The sequence below is a fragment of the Lactuca virosa genome, chromosome 7 (genome assembly GCF_052849685.1).
Source record: "Lactuca virosa cultivar CGN04683 chromosome 7, Lactuca_virosa_CGN04683_v6, whole genome shotgun sequence".
In the NCBI taxonomy this organism is placed as follows: Eukaryota; Viridiplantae; Streptophyta; class Magnoliopsida; order Asterales; family Asteraceae; genus Lactuca; species Lactuca virosa.
This window is the reverse complement of record NC_136432.1, coordinates 183,223,042-183,240,286: the sequence shown is the minus strand read 5'-3', so window position 1 is coordinate 183,240,286 and position 17,245 is coordinate 183,223,042. Positions and strand designations below refer to the sequence as shown.

Below are 17,245 nucleotides of genomic sequence, written 5' to 3'. Positions count from 1 at the left end.
AGGATGAGATGTTGCTTCCGGATCTACTACCTTCTCCTTGAACCCTCTAGATCCTTCTTCTTCCACAAGCTTCAAGAACACACAAAGATCACTCAAAAATGGCTCACAAGATCACACAAGGCTCTAAGGTTTCGTGGATTAGGGTTAGGGACTTGGAGGCTAGAAATGAGGCCATAAAGTGCGGATTAAGATACTTAAATAGCATGCAAAACCCCGAAATTAGGGTTTCACTTTGGCAGACTTACTCACCGAGTTGAGGGATCTCAACTCGTCGAGTATATTGCTTAAAACCGCACGGCTAATCTCGTTTCTACTCGAAGAGTCTAGGGCTCCTAACTCGTTGAGTAGCTCTACAAAAATGAAGAAATTATAATTAAATACGTACCAGGAGCCAGGTGTTATAGTAGCCGACGAGACAGCAGTGGTCCCTTTAGAGGACTTTCAGGTTGATGATCGCCTAAACTACATTGAGAAGCCGGTGGCGATTTTAGATAAGAGAGTGAAGGTCTTGAGGAATAAATAGGTGCCCTTTGTTCAGGTTCAGTGGCAGCATCAGAGGGGATCCGAGTGCACTTAGGAGTCAGAGTCCGAGATACGTGAGTAGTACCCCGAGCTGTTTCCGAAAAATGACTTCGAGGACGAATTCTGATTTTAGTGGGGGAGAATTGTAACATCCTGACTCCCAGGTATAAATTTAATTAATTTATATTCATTTTGACATGCTACTCGACGAGTTGGAGGCCCCAACTCGTCGAGTAGAGATTGAGATAGCCGTGTGGTTTTTAGAGTCAACTCGACGAGTTGGAGGACCCAACTCGACGAGTAGGAGCTGAGCGTGAAAACGCTAATTTTTAGGGTTTGCACCCTATTTAAAGGACCTTAAGTCATTTACCCCACCTCCCTCATCACCATAGCACCCGGAGAGAAACCCTAATCAAGTTGCTATCATCTGTGAGAGAGAGAGAGGCTAAGAGTGTGTGTTTTGTTGCATTATTTGAAGGAGTTTGAAGAGTAGAGGGCTTGGAATGATAAGGAGTCTTTGGATCCGACATTTATTCAGTGGTAGCAGCCCTTTGAAGGTAAAAAGTCATTACCTTGACCACTTGTTTGTTAGATCCCTCCACTAGGGAGTTTATGGCTATTTCTATCTTCTCTTTGAGTACTTTAGTGGTTTGAGCATGCCTTGAAGATGAGACCTTAGATATAGACAATACTAAGTCCCTTGGGCCTAAAGATTCAAGCTTTGACAAGCTTTGGCCAACTTCCATACCCAAAACCCTTGTTGAGTTTTGGTTTGTCAAACTTAGCCCTAGATGCCATGCATGGACGTAAAGCTTTGCAGCTGTACGTGGTATTTCAGCCTTAGAAGGATAGATCCAGAGTTTGGAGCCTTAGCCTTGCTTAAAAACATCTGAATGAGAGAATGACTTGAAGGAACTCGACGAGTTGGTTAGGGTTTTCCCCGATAGTCGGGACGCGTTACACACTCGGCGAGTTGGTGAGACAACTCGGCGAGTTGAGTTGGACTTTCCTGATTTTTTAGAGAAACGAAGGAACTCGACGAGCTTCAGAGATGCACTCGATGAGTTGGGTCAACATGGACTATTGACTTGAGGGTTGACTTCCGTTGACTTTTAGGGCTTGGTCAAGTTATGGACTTAGGAGACCATGGAGGGGTAAAATGGTCTTTCACCCTTTCCGAGACTTAGTAAAGGAATAGTCGAACATCCTTGGAGTTGTTATTATAAATTGTTAATTAGAAATGATTATAATATATGTAGGCGGAGTCTACACCTACCGTTGAGTACGAGACATACTTGCTTACTTATGAGGTGAGTCTTCTCACTACACTTATCTGAGTGGTGATCACGGTGCGACCGAAGGGTCTTATTTGTGTTATCGACCAGAGGGTCTTATGTGCTTATATTAGGACATGTGATATTATGCTTTCTGTCTTTGTGATTTATGTTTTATATTATTCTGTGCATTTCTTGAGATAGGACCAGAGGGTCCAACTGAGTTGTGAGACCGGAGGGTCTTCAATGAGACACATGACCGGAGGGTCCTTGTCGAGATATAACCATGAGAGGCTAATTATTTGTGTGTGTTATTTTGGGGAACTCACTAAGATTTGTGCTTACAGTGTTGTGTGAAATGTATCTCAGGTACATCTCAGGATCACGGGAAGGCGCCGACATGATTGTACATAGTAGCTAGAGATTATGTTTTGAGGATTCTGGGATATTATCAAACATTTTTATTGTCTTGTGTTTTGAACAACTTATAACTTGGGTATTAGAAATGTGAAACTGTGTTTTGGGTGGTTTTAAAAATGAAAAATTTTATTTGAAATTTTAGACACTTACAAAAGTCAAATGGCATGTTTGATGGCTGTGTGTTAAAGTGTTAATTCGTTTTAAAGCATGGATATATATATATATATATATATATATATATATATATATATATATATATATATATATATACTTATTCATATCATCTTAGATAGTATAACATCTTTAGCCTGTAAGTTGATGGTTTTCAAGTTTAAAGTAGAAAATTTGTGAGTTTGACCTAAGAGCAAATGCAAGAAATACCATTGTACTTTTATTTGTTTCCTTACATTATTTTTTTCTTATTAGATCATTGTACTTTAATTAATATACTCAAAGTACAATGCTTTAATCAAAAATAATTTTGAAAGTACAATGTTGTAATAAGAAAAAGAGGAAAGTACTGTGCTATAATAAGGAAAGAAGCTAATTAAATTGATATATCTTGAATTTATAGCCTTTTGACCTAGTAATCCAGAACTAAGACATATTTGCTGCTAAAGGTTATGGTTGATGATATTTGGATAATTAGTATCTTTGTATCCATCACTATACATATGTTAATTGTTAAAAATAATTATATTTTTTACTAAAAAGTAATAGTAACATTCACTTGTTTTATTTAAAATCGTATATTTACGTAATGCTAATAGTATTCAAAATATGTTTCCTGTAAAGATCAATCCAAAAACCTTGGTTTTCAAAGTATGTTTGATTAAAGGAAAATTGAATGTAAGTATATATTCATTGGCCCAAACAAGATTTTATGCTTAAGCATAATAATGGTTTTATGCAGGAGCAAGAAATTATTTTTGCAACATGAAAAATAATTTTATATGTACAATTAGATTTAAATATGGTAGGATCCCCTCGATATATGTTCTGATAGCAATTAGATAATGATCTTCCAAGAACAAATGAACAACTTGATTGGACTTTGCACCTTCATCGACATCCTGACTATTCTAAAACCACACTCATATTGAAACTGTTGCATAATACCTCCATATGCATCACCTTTGTTTTAATACACAAAACACCTGAAATTCATGCAGTCACAACCCAAATTTGAGATTGTGACTACTAACTAGCAGCTTACCTTACATAACAGTCCATAATCATGCCACAATAAAATATAAACTTAAAGGGAAAATGACACATACAAGCTATGAACTTTCTAGGGTTTATGAGGGAACGAACTTTAGTCACTTAACTTTTTAAGTGGCCTTATGACGGAATGAACTTTATTTTGTCGGGTCGATTACGTCATTATTTAATTTGTGAAGGGGCCATCCGGTCATATTTATGCCACCTATGTTACTTAAACCCCTTGGCTTGCTGACTGTGTATGCCATGTCATTTAATAATAGCTTTACTTAAACGAGATCTTTTCCCGTCGACTGCTCACCACTTCCATCTCTTTCGATAAACCCTTACTTTCTTTCATCTCCTAAACCCCAAACATGGATCTTGTATTCATCCAAGTTGATGTGCATTTCCAAGGAATCTTCGCAAAATACCCCTTACGCTACACCGGGGGGGGAGGTTACTCAGAGGTTGTCGGACATCGATTTCGCAGGCATGGACAAGAACGGGTGTTATGAGTTTATCGAAAGTTTTACTAGAGAAAAGTGTGAGAAGCTCTATTACTACCAACCAAATATTAATTTCCCCAAAGGTTAGACCTTAATTTCCAATGAGATGGATTATGCCGATTTCATAGAAATAGCTTATGAATGTGGTGTTATACTCCCTATGTATGTAGACCATTTTGGTAATAGTAACATGCAGGAATGGTTGGAAGAATACAAAGAAGAGGTTGTTGATAACATAGTGGAATAACTGATTGATGGGGCAGGACTAATTAAGGAAATTAAGATAGGCCATTTGGATGGGGATGAGGATGAGGATGAACATGAAGATGAGGATGAGGATGAAGATGACCATGGGGCTAAGGATGTGGATGCTGATGAAGATGAGGATGACCATAACATCCCTTATTTTTTCAAAAAGGATAATGACCCTGATGTCGACATGTGTGAGAATGCAACTTTGGGTGACCCTTTGGAAGAAGCCATGGATGACAATGAAAATGTTTATCCTGAGTTGCCAAATATTTTCAATGAAAAGTTGAACTGGAAGGAGTAGGAACCTGTGTTAGGTATGAGGTTTGAGAGTCCTAAGAAATTGAAACACATGCTCTATAACTATGTTGTTGCAAATGGTTATCAATTATGTTCTGTGAAAATGATAGTAGACGCTTGCTAGCCAAATGTTGTGATGGAAATGTACATTTAGGGTTTGGGGTTCATGGATGAGTGATGATAAGTCTTTCCAAATCAAGTCTCTTATTAGAAACCATAATTATTCAATGAATTTCAAATTCGGATCAATTGTCACGTATAGATGGATAGGTACCCACTTTACCCAGCATTTTTTTAACAATCAAAAGATGAGTGTGAGATTACTTAGAGAGGAGGTGAAAACCACTTTTGGCATTGTTGTGAGTATGAGTTAGTGTAGGAGAGCCAAGAAGTATGCATTGAGTCTAGCTGAAGGCATGGTTGCCGAAAATTATGTTAGAATATGGTCTTACGGTGAGAAGATTAAAAGATCAAATCCTGGATCCACTGTTAAAATTTCTATAGATACAATGCCTGATGGTAAGAATTACTTCAGCAAGATTTACATATGCTTTGTTCTAGTCAAAGAGGGGTGGAAGGGAGGGTGTAGAAGGATCATTAGCTTGGATGGTTGTTTCCTGAAAAGTTTTTGCCAAGGTGAGTTGCTTTGTGCTGTTGGTAGGGATGCTAACAATGGAATATTCCCAATTGCTTGGGCAGTTGTATGTGTGGAAAACAAGGAGAACTGGAAATGGTTCATTGAAAATCTTTTAGAAGATTTGTAGTGTTGGAATGAAGGAAGTGGTTTGGTTTTAATTTCTGATCAACATAAGGTATGTTTGTAAAATATAAAAAAATAGTATAATAAATATTTACATTTCTAACATCACCTATAACTGGTACATATGCAGGGTTTGGTTGAGGAAGTCAAAGAAGTATTCCCAGCAGCAGAACATAGGCAGTGTGCTAAGCATATATATATATATATATATATATATATATATATATATATATATATATATATATATGCTAATTTTAGAAAGAAGTTTAGTGGAGCCAAGTTTGAAATTTTGTTTTGGAGAGCAAACAAGGCAACAACTGAAGCACATTTTAACATAGTCATGAAGGAGATTGAAAAGTTGAATCCTGAAGCCGTTAAGCGTCTTATGGATAGAGATCCAAAGACTTGGTCTCTAGCTTTTTTTAGAGTTCACAATTCATCTTGTGAATATGTGGAGAATGGATTTTTAGAGAGCTTTAATAGTGTCATTTTGGATGCTAGGAAGAAACTTATTATCAACATGTTAGAGGACATTCATATATATGTGATGTGAAGGATGGTGACTATGAAACTAACAGGTCAAGAATGAAATCGTTATTCTGTTTGTCCAAACATCAGAAACAAGATTGAATATTCTCCAAAATGAGAAAAGGTATGCACACTTATTTATTCATACATATATTACCTCTCTCAACTCTAAACATTTGCATTGCATTATGTAGGCATTGGCAGGTTGTGTCTTGTGGGCGTATGAAGTTTGAAACAAGGAAAATGGATGAGCCGTACATTGTTGATGTCACAAAAAAGGAATGCAGTTGCAGGTTATGGCAACTAAATGGATCTGGTTGTGTTCATTCAGTAGCTACAATAGCGTATTTAAACATAACACCTGATGGACCATATGTAGACCCATTGTACCTAGGATCCTTATTCCATTATACCTACAAACAATCCATTTGTGGCATGAATGGGATAAACATGTGGCCTTCTACAAAATTTATATCTCCATTGCCTCCTTTAAAAAGAAGAATGTCAGGCAGGCCAACAATGAAATGAAAAATGGATGCTTCTGAAAGGTCTGGAAAACACACGATTTCAAAGGCAGGGAAAAAGGTTTCTTGTGGCATATGCAAACATAAAGGGCACAACAAGAACAATTTCACTCAAGTGCCAAGACCTCCTAAAACTAATGTCACAAAGAAACAAAAGATCATCCAAACATAAGAGTCAGTCAATATGCAAGGGGGTGGAGAAGATGATGTTATGGGTGATGCAGTTCAGCCACAAACTGTTGACGTTATGAGGGTAAACAAATCTGAGCAAGTGGTGACAGTTAATGAAGCTGAGTAATTGGGCAGGGTTAGTGAAGTTGTTGGCCATGTGTATACTATAAGTCAACCAAGCAAGAGGAAAAAGTCAGAGAGAATTCTTAAACTAAAGCATGCTAAAATAGTTGAAAGTGAAGGTAGTAGTTTGGATCACCAATGGAGTAAGTGTAACATCCGGATTCCCAGGTATCTTAAATTATGTATTTTATTGAGTTTTGGAGAGAGACTCGGCGAGTAGGCGCTCAGACTCGCCGAGTAGAGTCGCGAATCTCCATTTGGGTTAATGACCGGACTCGGCGAGTCCACGCCGTTTAATGAAACCCTAATTTCTCGGGTTTGGGGACTATTTAAAGGCCCTTATGGCCGCCATTTGAGGTCACTAGTCATAGAGAGAAACCCTAGAGTGCTTGAGCGTTTTGGGAGAGGAAGGAAGCCATTTTTGACCTTGGGAGTGTTGTTTAGCAAGAAGAAGGAGGTACTAGCCAAGAGGAAGCATAGGAGACTGCTATTCTGTGGATTTGGAGCTAAGATCTTCACATTTGAGGTAGTAATTCGACTCCCCTTCTGTTCTTATGATGATCATATGGATTTAGGGTTTCTTAGACCCTTTGTTGCTTAGATTTGAAGCCCAAATAGTCCCTTATGATGAGGAGGCTTTGGTTCTGGATCCATAGAGGTCCAGAGAGCCTTATTCATTAAGCTTTTTGAATAACAATGGAGGTTATGACCTTGAGTTATGGTATTTGGGGCTAAATCATCATATATGATCAAATAGATGTTGTATGTGCATCAAGATGGAAACTTTACATGGTTATTGGGTTTGGGAATGATAGATCTATTGGTTAGAGGACTGGATCTGACCTCAGGAAGTTGTTTGAGGATGTGCATGGAATGAACTCGCCGAGTCCATGAACGGACTCGACGACTAGAGTCGGGTAGCCCCGCGACTCGCGATCTATGACGACTCGTGGAGCATAGGGTTGACTCAGTGAGTTGGAGGGAATTAGAGGACTGGAGTTCAAGGCGGAACTCGCCGAGTCCATGAACAGACTCGGCGAGTTGAGTCGGGGTGGCCCCGCGATTCATGCCAGGTGTCACCCGTCGAGTAAGGGGAAAGACTCGACGTGTCATGCGAGATCAGAAAGATAGTGGGCACGTGTAGACTCGCCGAGTCGCCCAAGTGCACTCGGCGAGTCGGGTCAAAGTTTGACCGTTGACTTTTATTGACTTTTAGGGTTTGGTCAACTTTAGGGTCTTTGAGCCATGAGAGGGGTAAAATGGTCTTTTACCCTTCTGAGAGTACTAAGAGGAGGAATAGTCTAGCCTTGAGAGATGTATTAATTCAGAGTGTTTATTTCATATGATTAGGCGGAGGCTAGACCCGACTTTACAGAGTTCGAGCTTTACCGAGTTACCCGAGGTGAGTCTTCTCACTATACTTTACCTAGAGTGGTAATTAGAGCTATGAGACAGAGTATTGTGTATACTTTTGCATGATGTGATTTCTATGTGTTATATGCTATGTATGTTACAGAGTTTTTAGAGTTAGGTCCACAGAGTTAGGGTCAGAGGACCCATAGAGTTAGGGCTAGAGGGCCCACAGAGTTATGGGACTGGGGGGGGGTCCCACAGAGACACTTTGACCAGAGTGTCAAACAGAGTTATAGCCTCGAGTGGCTAATATGTGTTATGTGTGGTATTTTGGGGAACTCACTAGGCATTTATGCTTACAGTGTTGTGTTATGTGTCTCAGGTACCAGCGAGGATCGCGGGAAGGCGCCGGCTTGATCAGTACACACGCGGGGAGATTTTATTATGATCTTGGGATATGATGTTATGTGATACAATGGTGTTTTTATAACGATTATGAATGAAAACGTGTTTTATAAAATGTGAAAAATTGTTTTGAAAATTTGGGTGTTACAGTAAGATTAATTACAGTTTTAATTGTGTGTATGTTACGTGGATTGGACAAGGTAATTTATGTTTGTTATGTTCATGTATGTTGTAATAATCGTAACATTTGATATTTGGATTCGTGTATGTATTTATAATATGTATGATCTTATTTATATTAGTGTGTACAGGGTACTTTAGTCATTACAAATATTTCAATAGGTCATGTTAATGTTAGTTCAGGGGTACTATAGTCATTCGAATGAATTAATCCAATAGGTGTATGTTATTTCAAGTAATTATTAAAGTAGGGGTATTTTAGTCAATCAAAGAAGTTAAATTACTTACACTCCCGTTAGGTGTCTTAGTGTCATTTTAAATAGTTAAAGAAATAGGGGTATTTTTGTCATTATTTGTTATTTGAGTAAACTCATCAAGGGTATTACAGTTAGTATTTTTTATGTGACTTAACCCATTAGGGGTATTTCAGTCATTACTTTTTTATTTGACTTAATCCATTAGGGGCATTTCATTTCTTCCAGACAATTATCGAAAGTGGGCAACCAGAAAGACAACAAAAAAGAACTTTGCCATTGTTTTCCATTTTTGGGTTACAGGCAACGACAAATCTGGGTATTAGATTCTTCTCTTTTGTCCTATGTCCCACACACAAACATTGGGGTTCATCTTTTAAAGGTTTAAAAAGTTTGACTTTGTCATGTGGTCCCAGGAAGAAAATCAACATAAAATATTGGTATTACTTCACGACACATGCACATTTAGATTTATAACAAGAACATTTTAACTTAACCAATATTTCATTCATGGTTACATCTTTACATCTATTAAACAAGATAAACAGGATTTGTACCACCATCTTACTACATACGACACCCATCACCTGTGATTAACATCAAAAAAATGATCATCACAACAACATGATCACAAAACCACCAAGCACGACCACCAAATACTACGACCATAAACCAAAAGATAACGAACAAAATGCCTTACTAATAAGGAGAATAAAGCAGATGCACATCAAAACAAAATAGAAACCCACGATAGAAATGGTGTAACCTAAAGTTCTTCTGTCATTTTAAGAACTTATAGGTTAACACCCCCACAATAGCAACGACAAAAACTCCAAGAACCCATTTCACTTTGTTGCACTTGAACACAAATGCATCTTTAAATCCGCAACCATGTTAGATAGATCGAGTTGACCTGCCCTAATATCATCGACTTCATGATTTAGGGCGTCCAAGTCTCTAGTGATGTTGCGTCGTAGTTCACGAAGGTCGTTTGCAATCTCTTCCCTCACAAGCGACACCTCCAACTGTGTTTGTAGCAAATTGAACGCCATGTCTTCATTGGTGACTCCATTGGACACATTTTCAGCCATGTGTCGACTATAGTTGGGTAACCAATTGTGATTTGGAGATGATCGTGAAGGCATCATTTTTGTGATTGGTATTGATGTTTAGGGTGCAGTTAGGGTAACCAGGTTTCGAATTGTGCCATTTTAGGGCACAACCTTCACATTTTATACGGAGGCGGGGCGAACAGTGTGAACGTGGCCTCTACGTTTCACATTCAAAAACGAAATCGTTTGGGTCCAAGACGTAAGTACAATTTCATCATGTCATCGATGATGTGTCAAATTGGGATGGTATGGCATGGTTACCGGGTATATTAAGTAAAAGGGACTAAAGTGCTAGGTTGCAACACACTTCGTTCCCTCATAAAGCCACTTACAAAGTTAAGTGACTAAAAAGGTAAACCCTAGAAAGTTCATAGGTCGTATGTGTCATTTTCCCAAACTTAACCAACAGAAATCCCACGGAATGATATATCAATATCAACGATCTTACAAGGAAAGTCTAACTCAAATAGATCCAACTGATAGCAACACAATCTTAACATTAAAATACACATACTAATGGTAAAACAAACTAAAATCCTTTAAGTTCTTTTACATCTTCTCATTCCCCTTCGAACTTGAAGCTATGGCACCTCCTAAGACACTTGATAATGGTGCTAAGATGGTATGTTCACGGTTTCCTATATATACACAATACCATATGCATGTCAAAAAGCATCAGTATGAAACTGATTACACATACAAAATAATGTACTATTTCATTACACTTTAAAAAAAACATTTTTTATATATTGTGATAAATGTACTATATCATACCGCTTTTCTAAAATGCATATTTGACTTGATATGTAATTTAATTAATGTTCGGATTAATGATTGAATACTTAAAGTAATTTTTAACATAACAATGTTGAGAAATATACGTATCAAGTTAATTTCACAATTATCTTTTCATGATCACTTCAAAGTAAATAAATAAAATCCATTTTATATTTTAAAGTCGTTGAGGGTTTTGAAACCACATCCACAACAAATTATTGTCTCGAAACATTCGTACCAAATTGTAATGTTATTCAAAGAATTATGATACCTTCATTTCTCCACCTGTTGCCAAGTGGTCTTATCCATTTGTATTTCTTCTGAACCGATCACTATATCTTGTATGTAGAAAGTTTCCAATGAACATCCCAACAGCCAGCCCACTTCCAAATCCAGAGGATATGATAGTCCAATCAATTCTTTTACTTGAGGGGAGAGACTCAGATTGTGGAAGTCTTGACGCCTTTGAATCTTGACATTCCTTGGATAAAGGTATTCCACACAATCCAGGATTCCCCTCATAGGAGGAATTCTCGAATGTATTAAATTGTTGCCCTTGGGGTATGCGCCCCTCAAGATGGTTGAATGACACATTGAAAATGGATAGGAAGCTGAGTTTTACCAACTGTTGAGGAATTTCTCCAGATAGTTCATTTCTGGAGAGATCTAAAGATTCAAGATTCTTTAGGTACCCCAGCGATGGAAAGACATGTCCAGTAAAATGATTGTTGGAAAGATTAAGTGATTCAAGCCCTCGAAGATCTTGGAGTGATTGTGGGATTTCTCCTTTAAAATGGTTACAAGATAGATCAATAGCCGTGAATATGGTTAAAATTTGTTCGTATTCTGTTCTTATACCATTGTGTATCAGCGTCATGGGGTATGATGATTTTGTATTGAATGTTCCAGAGGCTGAGGGTATCTCCGATTCCATAACAAATGATTCCCCAACATAAATGGATTTCATGGCATTCCATGTTTGGAAGTACTTTTGGTGCAACTGACCGTTAAAATTGTTGTTAGAGAGATCTATTATCCGCAACTTTGGGAATTGTGTGGAAACGTTTGTTGAACCTTGAATTGGACCATAAAATTTGTTGGAACGCAAAATGAGAACTTGCAGCTTGGCAAGAGTTCCCAGCCAATAAGGGAAGACATCATCAAAAGAGTTATCACCAAGAGAGAGGACCTCTAAATTAGTACACCTTTTTAATGATTTGGGCAGCTGACCCACAAATCCATTTTCACTCAAATCAATACTTTCCAACCGGCATTGATGCATGAACGCATGCATGATTATGCCATGAAAACTATTTCGTCTCAGATTCAAAACCATTAATGAATTGCGTAAGCTACTGAAACATGAAGGAAGAATTCCACTCATGTTGTTAGAAGACAAATCTAACACTTGAAGAGATTTTAGTTCACATATGAATGGTGGTATTTCTCTTGTCAAATTGTTATTTGAGATGTCATAAACAACTGTGGTCTGTGGTGGAATTGGTAGCTGTCGTACCTGATTATTCCCGATGAAAAACGCTTCTAAATGTTTCCATGGTAGGAAATTAGGATGCTGATCCAATCCGGTGATGAAGTTGTATGAAAGGTCAATAACTTGTAATGTTTCTTGGCTGTTGTTCCAGATCCACACCGGTACCAGGCCATACATTTTGTTGTCGCCAAGAAGCAAGTGAGTCATTTTATCTTGGAACTGCAGAAAGGCAGGAAATTTCTTCAAGTTGCATGATGTCAGGTCTAAGTGTTCCAATTCTGGTAAGGTATTATTGGTGTAATTATCGGTGGTTACTAACAATATCCTGTTATAACCTAACGCGAAAACTTGAAGTTTCTTGAGTTCTAGAAGCATGTCTAAGTCTACTCTTCCATTGAGATCGTTTGACTGTAGGCGAAGATCTTGAAGACTTTTGAAGTTGGAAAATGAGCTTGAAACTGTCCCTTGCAATTGATTTTCTTCAAGGCTCAACTTTCTTAGTTGGGTGAGGTTGAAATATGAGGATGGTATATGACCGGTAAGCAAATTATTTCCCATTAGGACAACACAAAGTTTGGTTAGGTTTGCAAGAAAGGGTGGGATTTCACCATTTATGTTCATATCATGTGCATACAGTTCATTAAGTTTAGTCAGCTTGCCAAGCCAATTCGGAAAGCGTTCCTTCTCAAATCTGTTGCCACTAAGCTCCAAAACATTGAGTTTCAAAAGACTTACCAATGGAGGAACAAAGCCTGTGAACTTATTGTTGGCAAGACCCAAGCCAGTGAGTTGTGTCAGGTTAGAGAGTGAACTCGGAATTTGTCCTGAGAAACCGCATCCTGAAAGGCGCAAAACTCCCAAATGGTTTAGGTTGCTTATGGATTCAGGCACAATCCCAAAAAAACTTGTGTAACCTAGATCCACATGTTCAAGTAAGCTATTGTTACGAAATTCGGGAAGGGAACCAGTGAGGTTAGTATTGTATGCCACACTCAGAAATTTCAATTTTGGTAGCTCAAGTATGGCTGGAAATTCATTCCGAAGCGAACAATTATGTAGCCGGATTGACCTCAAAGAAGAAAAGTTGGCCAAGAAATGAGGTACAGAAGAACTAATGTCAACCTCTGAGAGATCGAGTTTTTCGAGTAGGGTTAAGTTTTGCACTAGGTTATGGAGGCTAGGACTGTGAAGCTTTAGTGGATTCATTGACAGATCTAAAGAATACAATTGGATCAATTGTGAAATTTCAATTGGGATTTGGCCTCTAAACCCAGAATAAGAGAGATTAAGGCTTCTTAATTGCTTTAGATGAGCAATCTCAGATGGGATTTGAGATCCACGAAAGTTGTTCATGGCAAGGTTGAGGCTCTGAAGATGAAGAAGGCTGAAGAGGGTGCTGCTAGAGTTGATATGCCCACAAAGAAAGTTTTCACTCAAGTCAACGCTGATCACATGACTGTACGTATCATCGTTGCTGCACTCCACCCCATACCACGAACAACAATCAAAACTAGTATCTGATGCATTGCCTGTAGGCTTCCAAGTGTGAAACGTTTGAAACCAACTAGTAGTGCAAATCGCATCATCTTGATGAATTATGCTTTGCTTAAACTGAACCAAGGCTGAGCATTCCTCATCATTGTTTATTGATGATCCAGCGCATGTGACTGTGAGCAATACATATACAAGTGAAATTGTTTGAAATAAGGGGAAGAGCTTCAAGAATGGAGCCATGAAAAAAGGGTTTAATGATTTTAATTGTTTGTGGAAGTGATTATATAGACCATGTATCTGTTTAACATTCAACAAATAAGTGGATTATTTCAAGGGGGGGGGGGGGGGGGGGGGGGGGGGGATAAAAGTAGATAAATAATCAACTCATAGAGACAAAGATAATATATTGACCAGATATAAGGAGAACGGACTTTTAGTTTGTTTGGAAAATAAAAATTAAAAAACACATTAAATGACTTGTTTTAGTATTATTTTTTTCTAACATTTTAACAATTAGGAATTTTAAAGAACAAATGGTTATTGCTGTAATATTTTTAGATAATTTAGTATATAGTGCTTTGACCTTTAGCTGGTCTTGTATTTTGTTTGTCATAATCATCATGTAATGGCAGGATTGAAAAATCTGAAAGAAAATATATATGTGAAAAGTGAGAAAAATAGAGGGTGAAGGTTGCCCTCTTTTCACATGTGTTTGTCTCAATGTAGTGTTGTGAAATTAAATTCTTTATGTTTAAAGGAAATATTGTATAAAACAATGCTTTTTATGTACCGATTAAATCGTTTGAATGATAGTAAATAATATTACTCTGTTTTGATAAGTGCTTAATAAAAACTTCATTGTCTGTTTGAAAATTGTCCTAGTATAAATTTTGATTGACGTACCTTAAAGTTTGATATAGAATTATGAAATAGATAATGTTATAGATTCTTAAACATTTGATATAAATTAGAAATAAAAAATGTTTGATACAAATGAGGGAAAGTGATAGGAAAGCCCTTATATTTTTTACTATTTCTACACTCATGGAAACACGTTTTCCACTAAAATCATCTGAGACTAATTATGAGTTGTTAAATGCATGAATGAAAGTTTCCACAAAGTTATTACTAATTAAACTATGGAAAACTTCAAAGTCTTTTCTTTTGTCCTACTATATCAGTGCAAGCAACTAGAAAGGTGGTACACAAACGTCTTTTATGGTTCAATTTTTTTTCTTGAGTAAATTACAACTTTCTTCCCTTATGCCAAAAGTTATGTTTCTCCTCCAGATGTTTGTGTTTTCGCACAAATAGTCCCTAAATCTTAGTTTTGTTTCATCTTTCGTTCCTGGCTTGGACTGTGAGTGTAAACCTACTTGGATGTGAACCTGCTATGAGTAGCTGTACCACCCTCTTTAGTTGACAAATGAATCCCTCCTTTGTTGACAATAAGAACTCAAATGGCAACTTCGTATGTTCACATAATGAACACAATAAATGGTAGCAGTAGTAATTGTAGGCTTGTTTAAGTATAAATAGAGGCTCTAACCTCAGTTGTAAGACACCACAAAACAGAGAGTGTATTGTGTAATACTTAGAGTGAGTATTAGAGGGTTGTTTCTTTTTCTTGTAATATTGAGCGTGTAAGCTCTTCTCTTTTGTTCTAGTTCTGAATAAAAGTGTGTTTCAACCGCAACAAGTGGTATCAGAGCTTGGTTAAGCTCCGGGGGAAGCATTCTCTGTTTTTTGGTCGAAATTTTTTGTCTCAAAAACAATTTCGGAGTACACCGTTGGAAAGGTCTCGTTCTGAGGATTCCGAAAATATATTTTTTTTGAATTTTTTGACCACCGAAAGGCCTCCAAATCACCGGTCAAAGTTGGTCAAATCTGCCGGAAAAGTCGCCGGAAAAACCAGGGTTCGCCGGAGAAGACGGTACTGTAGCAGCACTGTAGCAGTGACGTCAGCAGCTGACCAAAGTTCTGGAAATTACAGTTTAGCCCCTGTTCTTCCGGAAAGTGCAATTTAGCCCCTGTTTTTCAGAAAAATTACAATTTTGGTCCCGTTTTTCAGAAAAATTTCAATTTAGCCCCTGTTTTACTTCTGTAAAAGTTCTGTTTGCCCCCTGAACTTCTGAAAAGTTCATATTGGTCCCCGTACTTCAAAAAAAAAAATATTCTTACTCGTGTATGCCCAAGTATATGCCAAGAATGACTACACCAACCTCGTCATCTTCTCAAGCCGGAGTTGAAAGTTTTCAAAGGACCGGGAAAGGCGGTAGCGTTACGTTACACTATCCAATGCTCACGAAGATGAACTACGCGGTGTGGGCCATAAAAATACGAGTGAATTTACAAGCACAAGGAGTATGGGATGTAATTAAAAATGCAGAAACGGACGAACGTAAAGATCGGATGGCTCTTGCGGCTATTTATCAAGCAATTCCAGAGGACGTACTTCTGATGTTAGCTGAGAAGGACACAGCTAAAGAAGCATGGGAAACGCTCAAGATGATGCACATGGGAGCCGATCGGGTCAAGGAGGCTAAAGCTCAAACCTTGAGAAGTGACTTCGAGGTGATCCGGATGAAAGACAGTGAATCGGTAGATGATTTTTCCATGAGATTGAATACTATCGTAACCGATATTCGATCTCTTGGTGAAAAGATTGAAGAAATTACGGTTGTGAAGAAGTTTTTGCGAGCCGTACCAATACGATTTATACAAATCGTAACATCGATCGAGCAATTCGGAGATTTGAAGAATATAACGGTGGAAGAAGTTGTGGGTCGTCTTAAGACCCATGAAGAGAGACTTCGAAGCTATGGAGAAAAAGAAGAAGGACCTTCTTTATTGCTTACACATGCCGAGTGGGCATCTCGTTCGAAGCAAACTGGCGAGAGAAACTCGTCAAACACTTCAAGAGGACGAGGAGGACATGGTAACCGAGGCCGGGGACGAGGCCGAGGTCGTGGACGTGGCCAAGGAGGTGGTCGCGAGTACAATACAAATCGGAATGACCATAATCCTTCTCGAAAGGATAAAAGTAAAATCAAATGCTTTACTTGTGAACAATTTGGTCATTATGCTTCGGAGTGTCCAAACAAGAATCGAGGTGAGGAGGCAAACCTCACTCAAGCCAACGAAGAAGAGCCTATTTTAATGATGGCAACCTCACAAGAATATGCACACAAAAAAGTGTCTCTAAGAGAGAAGATTTGTGTTAATCTTCTTGCATCGGGAGAAAGTCGAGTCGAGTCTGAGGTATGGTATCTCGACAACGGTGCTAGCAATCACATGACTGGAGACCGCTCAAAGTTTCGGAAATTAGATGAGCACGTTACGGGCCATGTGAAATTTGGGGATGGTTCGACCGTCGCTATTTTGGGAAAAGGGTCGATTTTATTCGATAGCAAAAATGGCGACCAAAGACTCCTTAATGAGGTATATTTCATTCCAAGTCTAAAAAAAATATTATTAGTCTTGGACAAATGACAGAGGAAGGGAGTCGGGTCATAATGGATGGGTCGGATCTGACATTGTTTGACAGAAACAAAACTCTACTTTTGAGAGTTAAACGATCCCCAAACCGGTTATA

General features: G+C 38.1%; 2 protein-coding genes across 2 annotated transcripts; one reads left to right on the top strand and one right to left on the bottom strand.

Moving 5' to 3' along the window:
- The first annotated feature begins 4,739 nt into the window (after window positions 1-4,739).
- Window positions 4,740-5,241, top strand: LOC145127369 (uncharacterized). The gene is made up of 2 exons (XM_079062584.1): window positions 4,740-4,747; window positions 4,857-5,241. Exons 1-2 carry the CDS (start codon window positions 4,740-4,742, stop codon window positions 5,239-5,241), a joined length of 393 nt encoding a protein of 130 aa, XP_078918710.1.
- A 5,044-nt stretch (window positions 5,242-10,285) lies between these two features.
- LOC145126190 (receptor-like protein 6) lies at window positions 10,286-13,976 on the bottom strand. Its single transcript, XM_079061590.1, has 2 exons — window positions 10,936-13,976; window positions 10,286-10,525 (listed from the first exon to the last, which is right to left on the bottom strand). Exon 1 carries the CDS (start codon window positions 13,888-13,890, stop codon window positions 10,966-10,968), a length of 2,925 nt encoding a protein of 974 aa, XP_078917716.1. The 5' UTR covers window positions 13,891-13,976; the 3' UTR covers window positions 10,286-10,525; window positions 10,936-10,965.
- Window positions 13,977-17,245: the final 3,269 nt, after the last annotated feature.

Bases quoted from the DNA above. Each gene is read 5' to 3' on its own strand.
- LOC145126190 (XM_079061590.1), bottom strand. From the start codon at position 13,890: ATGGCTCCATTCTTGAAGCTCTTCCCCTTATTTCAAACAATTTCACTT.